The sequence below is a fragment of the Melozone crissalis genome, unplaced genomic scaffold (assembly GCF_028551555.1).
Source record: "Melozone crissalis strain CALT ecotype California unplaced genomic scaffold, PUWL_Pcris_2 ptg000018l_1, whole genome shotgun sequence".
Lineage (NCBI taxonomy): Eukaryota > Metazoa > Chordata > Aves > Passeriformes > Passerellidae > Melozone > Melozone crissalis.
Window position 1 is genome coordinate 35,266,170 of NW_026535796.1, and position 15,079 is coordinate 35,281,248.

At 43.4% G+C, this 15,079-nt stretch overlaps 1 protein-coding gene across 2 annotated transcripts in view; it reads left to right on the plus strand.

The window, feature by feature from the left end:
* Positions 1-15,079, plus strand: part of ADCK1 (aarF domain containing kinase 1) — a 72,455-nt gene that overhangs the window by 4,431 nt on the left and 52,945 nt on the right. For both annotated transcript variants that reach the window (XM_054275547.1, XM_054275548.1), the window contains exon 3: positions 2,927-3,010. In XM_054275547.1, coding sequence (XP_054131522.1) covers positions 2,927-3,010 — 84 coding nt within the window. The remainder of the gene's footprint in view (positions 1-2,926; positions 3,011-15,079) is intronic.

Below are 15,079 nucleotides of genomic sequence, written 5' to 3' on the forward strand. Positions count from 1 at the left end.
AGGAAATATTCTTTGCTTTAGATGATGGCAAATCACAGAGATGCCTGACTTTCATGTTCTCTGCCTTCAGGGAGGTCACAAGTCATTGGCTATAAAGCGCTTCACTGGTCCTGCTCTTAAATGCTTTAGAGGGTTCTGCACCCACAGCTGCAAGCAGTGACCCCAAAACCAAGTTACCAGTGCTCAGTCTTCTGTAGGTGATGGCAGCATGTGTTTAAATCTGTGTGTATACTTTTAAAAAAGAATGTTCTGTCTCTCTCTGAATTCTTAGTTTCCTCTGGTATGTATGACTGCATGTGTTTGAGTTGCTTCTGAGAGATTCTTTAGTCTTGCTGCACCAGTGACCTCTGCCTTCCCTGCTCATTTTTGGACAGTCAGAAGTCAGCTCTCATCTGAGCACAGGCAGCTTGAGCTGCTGTCATTCCTTAGCCATGGACCAGCTGAAGCCAATAGAGCAGACGTTTACTTCTAAGAAGCTCACCTTGGGGATTATTCTTTTTGCAAATGAAAGATAAATCTCTGTAGCAAACAAGTGATTTTGGATATTGAATATTAGTGACATCTGCATAGACCTAAAGTATCTGTCCTTCAATCTAGCCCTGCCCTGGCTTCTTACCTGGATGCTTGATTTCCTCATTGAACCATAGCAGGCAAAAGCAGCCTGTAATGAAGAGACTGCAATTCTTAAGAGTTAATAAGTTCAGCAGCAGCAGACACAAAACTGTAAGACAAGTTACAGTGGGGCAAACAAAACAAAAGAAAAGCCTGGAGAAAAGAACACATGAGTATCAAGGAACCTGACATACAACTATGAGACTCTGGACATATTTCATCTGAGTTTGTTTAGACAGATTTGAGTCTGGTTGTATTTTAAGCATGTTGGTTCAGTAGTTCTTTGCAGACTCCATAGGAAACTTGATGAAGCTCACTAGCAGAAAATTTCTTTTGAAGCCTCTGTTTAGGGAACTAGCTCTTATGTATGGGTAGACAGCTATTGAGGGGGAACATTGTGCTATGACTTGATGAGATCTGAGGATAGGTTTAGGAGCAGTGAAGGAGTTTACAGTGTTGAGAATTCATTGATACAAGTGGGACATTTAATACTGGGCCTGATGCAAGCTCAGTGAAAGTAATCTGGCATTTGTAAAGGGAGGGATTGGTTGATTTTGTATATCTTTTTATAACTCTGAGCTTCAGTCTCACACTGTAACATGAATGACAGCACTAGTCTTGGATGAGAACGAAGTCAGTGGCGTGGGCAGCCTCACGCTGCAGAGCGTTTCTGTATTCTGGTAAAATTAGAAACTGGCAGAGCCGTTGTGCATTTGCTGTATTCTTTTGAGAGTATACCAGTTGTTTTGGTTATGTGGAAGGAACATTCTGTGCAGTAGCTAGACACTGGGAGGGATTTGGCAATGTCAGAGTTGCCTATCAGGATCATCATAATATTAATTTAGTGTTTAAGATTACAGTGTAATTAGCAGCCGCTTAATTAATTCCCTCTTCCTCTGTAATACAGGCCAATCTGTTAGCTGCTTCTTTTTGAGTTGGAGGTGATAATTACCCTTGTGGACCAGAGATAAAATAAGAACCAACTCAAGCCTTGATGCAAGACTGATTCGAACCTCCCTCCACTTCAAAGTTGTTCTTTGAGGTTGTGAAGTTGCTTTGAAAAATTTTTCTTCTGTATGGTCTCTGTAGCTGTGCAGCTCCTCAGTTCACCAGGGGCAAGAGAGCCTGAAAAGCCAGAAAAAAATTTTGCTGTGTTCAGTTTGCAATTTGGAAATCAGGAAACATGAGAAATCTAACCTCCACAAGGAGGGAGTGTGTCTGTTTGTTACTGATTCCCAGCTTGGTCCATTCTTGGGTGCATTTCTGAACTTTTGACTTTTTCCCCTATTGTCAGTTCTCTCAGACCAGGTTTGCTTCCCTTGCCTCCCTGGCTTTCATGATACATTGACTGTACTTTGTGCCCTTCCTGGACATATCTATGGTGAAAGGTGGGGCTAGTATCCTGTGCCAGAATGGAATGCTAGCCATTCAGTAGGGAGATTTGAGGAAAAGTGCCTTTCAATGGGAGTTACAGAAATGGTTCTTCATGGCAAGGATCTTGAAATTCAAATGGCACATTAGTGGACAGGCTCCTCTAGGTGTACATTCCCTTCTCTCCCTCCAAACATGACCTGTATTTTTCTCTCCCATTCACTGATGTTCTGACTGTGGAAAGAGAAGAACTTTAGTGATAGGAATTGCGAAATACCCTAGATCTATTTTCAGAAATCATAAAGTCACTTAAGAATATAATTCCATTGTCCATGGCAATGTCTACCTAACAGGTTTGAGCTGGATCACATTGAGTTGGATCCTGTTTTTGTAATTGGGTATTCAACCCTTTGGCCCCACAGTCCTTTGTGCAGTTGAATATCCCCAAAAGTACTGCTGCTTGTGCTAGTCTGAGTTTGTCCTCAGTCACTCTGTTCCCTGCTGAGCCTATACCCAGAGCAAGCTGGTTAGGCAGTTTGGAGCTCTGAAGCAGTGGGATAACTGATGGGGCACAGAGTCTGGATGACCTCTGTCACTAGCAGCAGACCTTACTGTGAAAGCCCACATGGCTGACTGAAGATGGGAGTCTGCTGTGCAAGGTGCTGTACAGAGATTAGGAAAATGCTTTGAGCATCTCAAATAGAAGATAGTATAGGAGTGTCAAGTGTTGCTTACATATAGCTACTTATCAGTGAGGCCCCTGCACTTCTTTTATAAGTGTTCATTGAAGTGAAATTATTTTCATTTAATTTATTAATGAGTCTTTTGCCATAGGCTTCACTGTGGAGTCTTTGAAGCCTAAAGTACATGCATTCTCTTTAACAGAAGTCTTATTGTTTTGATAACTGTAGAGCTTGCTCAGCATTTCTGGTTTCATTTGCAGACAGCAGTTATCACCTATGACTACCTCACCTCTCTTCGGAGTGTCCCGTACGGATCAGAGGAGTATGAGTTCCTCAAATCACAGGTGAGTAATAGCACTGAACTGCATTCCTTGGAAACTGCAAGGCACAGGTTTCTTGCTGCAATGCTGTCATCTTAATAACTCAATATGCTTTCTACCAGATTGTTAACAGCAATATTAGATAACAACCCCATATTAGGATTTGCATTGCCCAATGGAGAAGGTCCTTTGTCAGAGGTAGCCGTATGCATTCAGTGCTCACCAGACTCAAGTCCTTGGTGTATGCATTTGGGCTCTGCTGCAATCTCTGCTGCCAGACTGGTTGTGTGGTGGTCAGCTGCTGAGAGTGGCCTGGCAGTGCTTTCTTATTCTGCATATTGTTTGGTAATGGCCATAACATGAAGACTGACTGATTTAAGTAAAAGGAGCGTGTTGAAAAGGAAATAATAGAGATAATCAAACTTGCAGATCTCTGAGGAAATGAGAATTGTGCAAAGTAGTATACATTTCATTGTGAAACACACTGTTGTGTTTTAATATCAGTAATTAACAATACAAAAAGGATTAACAAAAGGATTTCTAGTGAGAAGGAAGACAAGCCCCCTCACTGCTCCTCTCAAGTCTTGCACTGCACCTTTCACTCCAGCCTGTAGCCATATAGTTCATTGAGCTGTGAATGACGCTTGGTTTTAGTTGGGTGCTTGTGATGTATGTTAGCCAGGGTTTCTCTGCTATTTGAGTTCAAGGCTTCTTTGGAGTGGGAAATACAGCTTGTGCCAAATTAGGCCAGTCTGCATAGTGTGTTTGAAGTGAGGTTTTTAGCCTCATTTTTCTTCTTGGTGCAGGTAGGATTTAGGCCACTGGTGTGGTTGGTTATAATGCATGGAGTGGTGCTCTCCAGGGATTCTCAGACTGGAGGGACTATAAAGCTGGAAACAGCCTTGACTAAGGTAGAAATCAGTGACATTGGACTGCAGCATGCTTTGGTATTCCTCTGGCAGAAAATCCACATCATCAATATGGTCTTAGTGTATCTGCAATGGTTTGCAGAATGGCTTCCTTGGGCTTGTTCTCATCCTCTGCTGTCTATAGATGGTAAGCTGTTCTAATGTAGCTCCCCATCCCAAGTGAGTGACACTGATGCTCTGGCATAAAATGGAGATAGGTATGTTGGAGTCTGGAGCTTCACTGTTCATCTGCCCATGTCTCTGCCCTGAGCCTTTGAAACCTGGTTTGCAGAAGGGCTTCATGTAGCTTCCTTGAGCGACACCCAAGTTGTGGAGTTGTCAATACTGTTGACAGCTTATCATTTGGCAGAATTTGCAGCAGCTGTTGCAAATTCCTCACCTTTTGCTGTGTATCTCCATGGTTTTATTAACCTCTGTTATGTGGATTTTGATGACTTGTCAATTCCTGCCCCCAGGAGCCAGAAAGGGCACTGTTTGCTAGCACTGCACAGAGCTGTGGCCTCCCTGCTTGGCAGCCAGGACCAGCTGCCAGGACTAGTCAGCCCCTGCATGTGGCAGGGCCAGTGGCAAGCACAGCATGCCAGCATGGCCAGCACTAGCCTTCAGCTGCAGAAAGGGGCCTGAGCTGGGAGATAGGAGGAAGCTGGCACAGGCATACCATGAGTTGGTGAAACTCACTGACCAGTGGAGTCTGGTCCTACTGTTGACAGGTGTTATGGAGTGCCACCACTGAGCCTGGCAGGAAAAGCACTTACTGTTCTTCAGCCACATCCCTGTAGAGCTTGTGCCAGTGAAGCATCAGTTTGGCATGGGAGATACTTTGGACCTGGGCAATTGCACACCAGACTTTATCTCAGTGCAGTTTTAAGTAGATGGCAACCAAGTCTTTACCACCTTGCAGCTCTTTTAATTCTTTATGATAGCTGATTTTTTGGTCTTGTACTAGCTCAGAATGACTTGTAAGAAGTTACCCCATTGGAGTTGGTACTTAAGATTAGTCACTGGATAGGGCCTAGAGGATGTGAATGCCCTACCCAAATAAGTGTTGTGTTTTAACAATACTTATCAAGATGTTGCTTCTGCTAGCTGCTGTCCTGGATAGATCTCTAGTACTCTTAGCCCTTCATTGTATTGTCTTTGTTTCTGTCCTTCTAGTGAGGCCAGCTTAACTTGCTTTTCATGTACTGAGAGTTTGTAATTTTCTTGTCAGCAAGTGTATGAATTAGCTGCTGATTTCCAGATGCAGTTTTGGTGCTGTGCCTAGAAGAGAGACTCTGTGAGGCAGGGTGTATCTCTGTGTGTGTGAGAGAGATTTGGTGACCATGGGACTGCTGATAGTGCCGAAAGGTCTGAATCTGGTTTTTGTGCCTCTGTGTCCAGTGTTGGGGTGCAGGTGCATACATGTCTGTGATGTGCTTGCAGCTGGGAGTGGAAAAACACTTTTTTCTGTGGATCTCCTCCTGGTACTCAGCATACTGGTGATGCTACTCCAGTGCAAATAATGCTTAACTTGTTCTCCATGGATTCCCCGTGAGACATTAAACTGGGGTCTCTAAATTACCTATGGCCTTGCATGAGAGATGGGAAGGTTCAGTGGCAGCACCAGTGCCTGAGCCTACTGGGGCCAAACAGGAACATAGTCATTAGGAAACAATTAAATGCAAAGCAGATTTAGAAGGAAATGGGTTCTCTGGGGACTTTTAGCCAGGTTCCTACTTAGCTCCAAGGAATTATCCTCAATTTTACTATGTAGTTCTGTCCCTTGTGGACCAGTTTTGATGCTAATACTCTAAGCTCCTCAGTTCCCAGCATTTTTTTATGGCTAGCATATTGGCCATACTATGGTCAAAGTTTTACTACTTTCCATGAGGTGGCAAGCAGTGGATGGGAATTCACTGTGTGTCCTGAGGTTACCTTGCCTCTCCCTGGATCTGCTGTCAGCTAGGAGATATGAGAGCCCACTTGCCAGATGGCACACATTGCTGTCCCTCAGCAGCAGCCATTTTTCATTCCTGCCCCTGTCTGAGGCAGAGCTGGGTCTTTATGTCCTTCCCAATGGTTGCTTCATTTCACCACCAATGGCTCAACCACACTGGAAATTCAATCTGTCTCCTAAGTTAAGGGTCCTTTCCTGGTGTGTGGGCCCTTTTCCTGCATATGACGATACTGCCAGTGTACTGGTGTAAGAGCAGTTGTCAATGGTTGGCCAAGACATCATATGTCTTTAGGTCTAGTGTCAGGAGCATTAGGGGAGGTATGACCTCTCTTCTTTTCATGTCTGTTTCATTAAATGATTCTGGACATCTTTGCATGTGTAAGCTTGAGCATTTCTTTTCATTTCTACTCCTGCTTGCACTGGGGCCAGAGGAAGAAGGAGGGCAGCCTGCTCAGTGTCATTTCCTTACCTATTGTTTTCTTAACAAAACATTTTATTCTATAGAAGGCTGCATTTCTCTGACATTCTTCTGCCTCAGTGAATGTTGGCCCTTCACAGTGCTTGTCTCTTCAGTACCAAGTCAGCCTACCATGGGACATTTCCAGTGGTGTTCCTCTCAGTGTAGCATCTGGATGTCTTGGCTGACACTTCTTCATTGCTGGCATCAATTTCTGTTGATCCTGCTGTCAGTCAGCAGGTGTGTCACAGCATGCAGTTTGTTCAAGGCCTGGTATCAATGGAATTCTGAGTTGTCGGTGTAGTAAGAGGGTTGCAATGGGTCAGTTGTCCTTGATTTTGGCAGATTTTGGCACAAGTGGCCACAGCTGAAAATCTGGAGCAGGACATCTTTTTGTTGTTTTCCTCTGTAAGACAAAAGGTTACTGCTGTGAGTTTTGGTTTTTTGTAATGAAGAGAAGACAGCAAGGAGAAAAAGGATCTGTGGTCAAGGTATCTCAGTAGACAGTGGGAATCCATTCTTGAATTAACTTTGGCTACAAAATTGCTTTGTCAGGCACAAGCCATTTGGGGAGGTTAATTAAATGTCCTCCTTTTGAGAGCAGAATGAGGATGTTCTCGTCATTCAAACTTATGGTTATTGGGCTGTCAGTACCTGGGCAAATATTTGAAAGGTATAACCTTGTGCCATCATTAGAGAGAATACGATTTCTTGCTCCTTGGAGGCTCTTCCTGGCATTGCTACATTCACTTCTCACAATGGAGTGGGTATTTTCAAAATGAGCTTTGTCTCACCATAAAGTTGCACAGTGAAAAGACCTTGGAAAGAAGAGGAATGAATGTACATGTTGTGTGTTTTCAAAAATAATCTACAGTTTCTGGATAGCTCAGACCAATGAAATAGCCTGTGCCTTTGGACTTCTGTTGTGATTCAGTAGCACCATGTGCCTTAAGTATTAAGTGATGTCTTAAAATAGTTTTGTCCTGACGGAAGTGGACTGCGTCTGCAGAGAGAAGTCCTCAGGAACTCTCCATGGCATTCCTTCAGAAAGGCAGCTGGGAATGGGGACTGTGGACTGTTCTCCACCACAGCCAGTGTGTGCAGTGGTGGATCTACTTGTGCTTCAGGCTCTGGTGAACTGAGGTGAGAAACAAATGAACTTTCTTATGGGACACAAAATAGCCATTAGGTGGCAGTGACTTTCTGTCACCAAACTAAATGGGAACCAGTAACAGAGAGGTGAAGAGCTTCAGAGCCCATCCACAATCCCTGAGTTGATCATGTTTGGTTGCCCTATTATGTGCTCCCCAGGATATCTCTTCATCTAAAAGGCATGGTCAACACTAATGCGGTCTAAAAAAGGTATTATCAGGGCCAGCTGGTGGCTTGAGGACTCTACATTTGAGCACTGCTGTCTAGCAAACTTCCTGCCAACACATAAAGCATGAAAGCTTTGCACTGAAAACATAACAAGCTGTAAAATATATCTTATAATTAATACACTTCCTTTTCCTCCTTGTGCTTTCTGGAGTGGTGTCAGCTGAATGCTCTGGCCATAGCATCTATAGGTTTTAATTTTGTAGCATTGAAAAGGTCAATTTTTTGTGGGATCTGTATCTATGAAACTAGATGTTCTTCAGTCATCTGCAGTGATTTATTCAGAGAAATGGCCCATCTACTGTGGCATTTTTGAAGAAGAAAGAAGGAGAGAAGTGAGGGTAAGGAGGCAGTGCCTCATGTATTTCATGTCTTTTTCCTGGCTGTGCATGCTTGTCCCTGAAGTGCATTGCTCCAGGAGCATAAGTGTGAATTGTCATGCACTCGGCTTGCCTGGGCTCTTCTCTCCCAGGAGTGACACCAATGCCTGGGGAGCATTTAGCTCTCTCTCCTCCAGGTGGGGCTATCCTTTTTCACTTGAATCCCTGAGGACATCGTCACATTGCTTCCTTTAGAGCTACTGGAGGGGTACATAGGAGCCAGAGCAGTGTCTGAAGAACATCTCATCTGGTAGAGTGGGGAAACCATTAGGAAGCCCTGGGAAGATGCAGGCTGCAAGGAGCTTGCATCGTAAGAAACATTATAAAAGGAAAAAATGAGAAGTGAAGAAATGATCAGGTTTTATTTAGTGTTTGGCTACGCTTTGGGTCTCAGTGTGAAATGAACACTCAGCAGTGCAAAGTCAAGAGGTATGGCAGGAGATGGTATTTTCTCTGAAGAGCTTATGGTCATGGTTGATTTGCCTAAATTTTCACCCTAAATGTGAGTGGTGCAAATACACATTTAGGCATGTGGAAGGTCTGTGTAAAGAGGGAAGGATACAAAAAGCAGAAATTAGTTAGGGTTCCACTGTAAGTCACTTAACACTGATCCCATTGACATTGGATCTGGCCCTGATTAGGGATGTTTTCTAAATGTGTGGCCTTGAACTACTGACCAGTTTATATGGTTCACAGAACACAGAAACAGAATATCCTGGTTTGGAAGGGACCCACAGGGATCATTGAGTCCAACTTTAAAGGGAATGGCCCATGTGATTGTTGGAGGCCACCTGTAAAATCAGTAGCCAGTACTTCATCTATTCTAAGAACAGGAAGACAGCTGGCTTGAGAGTAAAAATAATCTTATCTGAGACTAGGAAAAATAGATACCTAAAATTTTCATCTGGGGACAGAGACATGTACTTGCGATGTCAAAGTGGACTTCTGAAGTGTTGTTTTGTTTGCTCTTTGAGTCCTTAGCAAGACCCATCTTGTGGATTCTGTTCCCTTTTCTGAGGTTGTTGTAGTTAGCTTGCAGTAAAACACTATCTTGAAAGACTTCAGATTAGGAGTAAAAATTAGATGTAAAATCAGGGGTGAAGAGAATAGGTGGCATGCAGAGGATATTTCATGTATCAGTCCAGGTTGGAATTTCAGAGCAGGACTAAATATTGTAGATTTGCTCTGCTAAAGTAGTGACCTTATCACATTCTTCCCAAAGTGGATCTGAGAAAAGAATGTGCTGGAGGGCAGCTCACAATTACCTTACCTGTCAAGAAAGTGATTTCATTTAGCTAGTTAAGTCAGTGGTGAGGGAATTGCTGTGGTGGGTGGTGCCTTGCAAACACTCCTCTGGACTTGTTTGTAATGTAGGAGGCATCTTAGTAGGTTCCGGGCAAATCCTTATAACCTATGTGTGGGCTACATTGTTTGCATACTTCAGGGAAGGGTGTCTCTGAAAGGAACTGCTGTATTCTTCCATCTGGTGTCCCAGGGCCAGGCAGGACTCTGTCAGGCCTGAGGAAGGCCTGTGGACTAGGAAAAAAGGAAGCTATGTTTCTCTTGAACTAGAGTAGTTGATGATTTAGTTCTAGGAGTAAACCAAAAAGTATTGTTCAATGTCAGGTTTTAAAGCTACCCTTGCTTTACTTACTAGTGTTCCTGTGCTGTGCCTAGAAATGTGCATTTTTGTACATCTGAACAGGCTCATCTGCTTACATGTAGAGATGTGCCAGTGTGTTCAGGTGGGAGTCCTTATAGTAAAGTAGACATTTTTTTAATAGAGTCAAAGGTTCACAGATGGCTTTGGAAGAGTTAATCCAAGATGGTAATCATATTCACTGCTGGACTAGTTAAGCCTACTTTTGGTCCTGTAGAACTGGCTTGGGGTGTCTTAATTTTTGTTGGGTTTTTTGTTTACTTGTATCTTTTTTGGCTTGAGAGTTCTGTCTCAGTGGCTGCAAGTTCTGCTGATGGTGCACCATTCAGAGCAGCTTGCTGCTCCTTCCTCTGCAGTAGCATCATTTTGGCAGGTCTGACACCAGTAACAACTTGTTTTTGTCAGTGTACTGAGCCAATGTGACATGGAAGAGGACCACAGCCAGCAGATAAACAAGGGTTGTCTTTATAAAACCTCCACTCTGTTCCGAGCTCCACTTTAACCAAGAATTTGCATGTGAGCTTGCACATATATGAAACTGGCCAGTATTTTATGAAATGCCTTCTGCCAAGCCTGAATCCATTTACTATGTTGATAGTTTTGCTGAATTTAGAGGTAAAATCACTGAAAAGGTCACTAGCAGAATTGCTTTTCAAAAAAAGCTCCATCTCTTAAAATGTCTTTACTGCCTGTGCAGTCTTTGTTTGAAAATGTACTCATTTTGAGTTGCCTGTGAACTCTGTGACTGTGCAGCCTGTTTGTTATTGTAGGGCTTTTCTGAACACAAGTTGTTTTTTACAGAACTGCTGAAGGGCAGCAGGTTTTGTTTATCGTAGGACTGTTGTGTGAAGAGAAGTAGGGAAGATAAGCTTTTCTCCCTCGGGCCCTTTCCTTTGCATTCACAGTCAGGCAGCACAGTCAGGCATTTCCAGAGCTCAGCAGGAGCTTTTTCATCTCTGCAATGCCCTGGTATCGCCTGTTCAGTCTCTCTTCTTCCTCTCCAGGACAACATCCCTGCTTCTATTTCTCGTAGTAAGCTGAGGTTTTGCTATGTCAGTCTGAATTGGGAGTTATTCCATGCCAATATACAGAATGGTGATCCTTGACTGGGGAATGTTAAATTGAAATCCTGAGTGATGGGGATTGAGAAACAGCAAGGCTGTTAGCTGGAACTGCACTGTCTTCACTCTGAGCTGGTGCTAGTTCAGGACTGTGTGCAATCTGATGGGCTCCCAAGAGCAATACCAGCTCCAACCACCCTGACTAGCAGGGCTGTATCCTCTGCAACTTCCTTTACTTCCAGTCTTCCCAAAGTGGACTGAATCTGTACCAGAAGTGAAGGTGATGTTTGATTCTTTTAAACCTATGTTCTGATTTTAGGGTTAAGAAGTGTTTGGTAATGTGGTTAAGTACTGAGCAAAATGCACACAGAAGCAGTTTCATGCATGTATCCCTCCTGGTGTATCCCCATCTGAATGCATGCACCTTCCCACACTGGCCCTGCACAGCTGAGCTCTCTGTTCACTTCTGCTGCCATCCTGTACCAGGCCTGAACCAGCTTCTTGCCTGCTCCAGCTCTGCCCTTACCTCTTCCCAGTGATGCCTCAGCCCTGGCTGCCACCTCCCTGGCCTCTGCCCTGGTGTCAGGTTGGATATAGGCTTACCCCACCTGGCCTCGCATTCCTTGGTAACTCATGTGGGGAAGATTTGCCACAATTCTCATTTTCTGAGAACTGAGACCCAAGTGCTGGGAGGATACATTTCTGAACCCAGGCAGGACAGCTCTCCCAGTCTGTGGCTTTGCACACTTGTGTCAATGGCAGCCAAACCAGCAGGTTTCCCCTTCCCAGTCCCTCTCTGGAGTAGGATTCCTGGCTTTGGCACAGCTTGGTCCTCATCTGAGAAGATGAGCTCCACAGTGTGCCTTAGTTTCATTCTTGTAAATCTCACTCCAGAGACAGTAGGATGTCAGGTTTTACAATATGCTGAAATCCGAGGAACTCTTCCATTTGCAAATGGTCTAAAAACCCACTGTATTTCCTGTTAGTATGGATGGAGTGAAGCAACTAATGCAGACATGTGAATTTTATTTGAAGGATACTACATTTAAATAAAGTAACAATAAAGAGGTCAAGCTCTGTCCTTTTGCAAAATATTTGAAATGGTGGCATGTATGGGTATCTAATAAAGGAAAATTCCTTTAAATAGCATTCACTGCTTATAATTGTTGGACATATGTGTAGTAAATTAAGCAATGTATTGATAAGACCATTTACCCACAGGACCCCCATCCCTGTGGCAGGTGCTTCTCCTTCCACCTGCATTGCTTAACAAATTTCTTCTCAAGAGGGGAAATGAATTCTCAATAGCAGCATGCTTAGTAATTACCCACACTGTAATTCTGATGTGCAGTGCTGTCACCCACCATTAGGTGGGAGTGGAAAAGGCACTGCATTTTGTTGATGGTTGAACATTTGTTTTCCTCATCATTTTGACACCAGAGGTAATTGCCATTCCTGAAATATTCTCTTGCTACCATTACAAAGCAACTGTTAGGGACAAACTAATTATGAAGAATCTTGTTATGACAGATTAATAGGCCAACAGAGGGGATTTCTTTTTTTTCTTTCAGGCAACTGAGTAGTAAAATCTAACAGCTCCCATATAACTGCTTGAAACACATCCTTCTTTGTAAGCCAACAGATTTTTTTCTTAGAGATGGGAGATTTGAAATACTAGGACTAGAGTGTAGAATGAATTTCCAAGCTTGCTTTTATTGAGCTGTTATTTTCCAAACATTATGTGCCAAAATGATCTAGGGTTGGGGCATTGCCATATGGAGGGGAGGTCTTCATGGTTGGTATTGGACCAACGCCTTCTATCTGGGTTGTGGTTGAGCAGCATCATGAAGGCTTGAAGTGAAGAACGCTGGACTTGTGAATTTTATGGATTTTAGAACAAGACACAAAGTCATTATCTGGACTGCTTTATTGCCACTAAGGGTTTTCTGTGTCAGGGAGGCCAAAATGATGTGCTGGTTGAATTCCAAGTGGCCAGTATGCTTGTGTCCCTCAGGAAGTTCCAGATCACCTGCTCCAAATTATTCTTATGGTATACTCTCTGGGAGCTGTTGTGGTGTGCCCCAAACATGTCTGCTTTCCTCTAGTAGAGGCGACTGTGGCAGCTTGCCTCCCTGTCACTGAACCATTCTGTCAGTGCTCAGAGGAGGAGGACTTTGAAATACCTGTATTTCTCATTGCTGTGTTTAAAAGCTCCCACAGTGTATGAATAGTTTGGACAGCAATCCATGTAGACTTGGTAATTGTGCTTTCAAAGAGGCAGTCAGGCAGCCTCGTGGCTGACTGGGTACTGTGGGATGCTAGTGGCTGCCAGGTGCTGATGAGCAGACCATTAAGAGGGAGCCAGTTACAGACTTCAAAATAGAAATCATGTAGATTTAAAGAAGCTCCTGGATCAGGTCTGTTCATGTTCTCAGCTTTGCCTTGATGTCTCCCTCAAGTTGTCGTTGCAACTATAGATCAAAGGATCTCTGTAGTTGGAACTGTGTCCCCTTTTACCATCTCCGGCCAAGTGTTTGTCCTTGCTGCACTCTGTCCAGAAAAGGAGCAAATCTTCAGAGGTAATCAATGCACAGCCCCCATTCATGCCATGATCTCCTTAATGAGAGGAGGATCCCTTCTTTTCCAGAGACTGAATCAAGACCATGTTTATGTAATTTTCTATCTTTTCCTGCCTGCTGACATCAACTCTCAGTTTCACTGTAACTTCATTCTTCAGAGACCTCTGTGTGGAGTATGTAAATGCTTTAATATTAAATATTTGAGGCTAGAAATCATAGGTAGTATTAGTTTCGGATTATTAGCAAGTGCTTTAATTTCTTTGCTTCATGTTCATCTTGTGTTATGCAAATTCTTTAATGCTCTTTTTTTTTTTTTTTTGCTATGCAAATGTTGTCTTTGGGAACATACACAATGATTGTACTTGGCCAGCAAGATCTGATTCTTTGGAGGATCTTTGTCAGTATTGTTCTGTCAGGTTTTGCACCAATATCTTTTCTCTTGAGTTTACTATTTGCCTTCTAGCCAAGGTTAGACAGTGGCTATCTTTGACTAGCGTGTTGATGGAGAAATGTTGCATATCTAGTTTTATGTAAAGATGATCTCAGCTTTATTCTCTTCACAACCTTGGTGAGCCACAGTCAAGTGCAGGGAAGGCAAGGACAATACTGTTCATTGTGATACCAGCTGTAGTAAAGGCAATTGCCTCTGGTACTGCTGGAGATAATTCCTTCTGCTTTTTGTGGGAGCAGAAGTAATCTACTCTGGGTAACATGTGGCCTCACCTGGGCTTTCATTTCACCTTTTTGTTCATCTCAGTTTGGTGTCATGTCAGATATTTGTGTTTTACTTCATTAAATTGCTATCTCATGCTATGTTGTGGTGGCACTCTCATAGTCAACACAGGTCTCTCTTCCTTGTGTTCCTAGCAGCCAAAAGAATTCAGGAGACCAAATGCTACCTTCACTGGCATCCTCATAAGCCACTTTTATCCAAATTCTGCTTCTACTGACACATGCAGAAACCTATTGTTTTCAGTGAAAAAGTACAAGACTGGCTGCAAGAAAGGATTGGACCTTCTGATTGCAGTTTAACAAGTCTATTGTGTGTGAATCAGAAGAGGCACCAGCTCAGTCTCCCATACTGGTGACATTGATGGGATGCTAATAGACACGAGCTGCCTTTCTTGGTGCGGAGCTGTGTGGTGTCAACTAGATGAAAAAGCTGGAGTTATATTTTTATATATTTTTTTTCACTGAAGTCAGCAACTCTGACGGATAGCCAGAAGGGAACAGACCTGCTGAGTAACAAAGGGACATTCCTTGGGGTTTTTTTCTTTTTTAACATAGGCACTTTTTTGAACGTAGAACCACACTTTGCCATTGGTGATGACTTACTGGCACTGCAGCCACTTTCTCTGTTGGATGTGGTGCTATGACAGTCACTGCAGTTTTTTGGAATTGACAGTGTAATCCCATGGTTGTTATCTTTCCTGACTTCCTCGTCAATCCAATTTAATCACTTGTAGGTATTTCATGTGTTACTGTCTCTTTCCTCTTCAGGCATCCTGTTCCTGTGGGAAGAGGTCTGTGCTTTAAAGGTCAGAGCTTCTCAGATTAAAGAAGGGGGAAGGAATCTGCCTCTGTCATTTTGGTAAGGGGCTGTATTCTCTTTAGAGCCACTGCAATAAAAACCCTTCTTTCTGGGGTCTGCCACCAAGGTGAATGCTGGTGTGTGTCTGCATGACTGTAAGAGAGAGAGCAGGCTTGCTCTGCT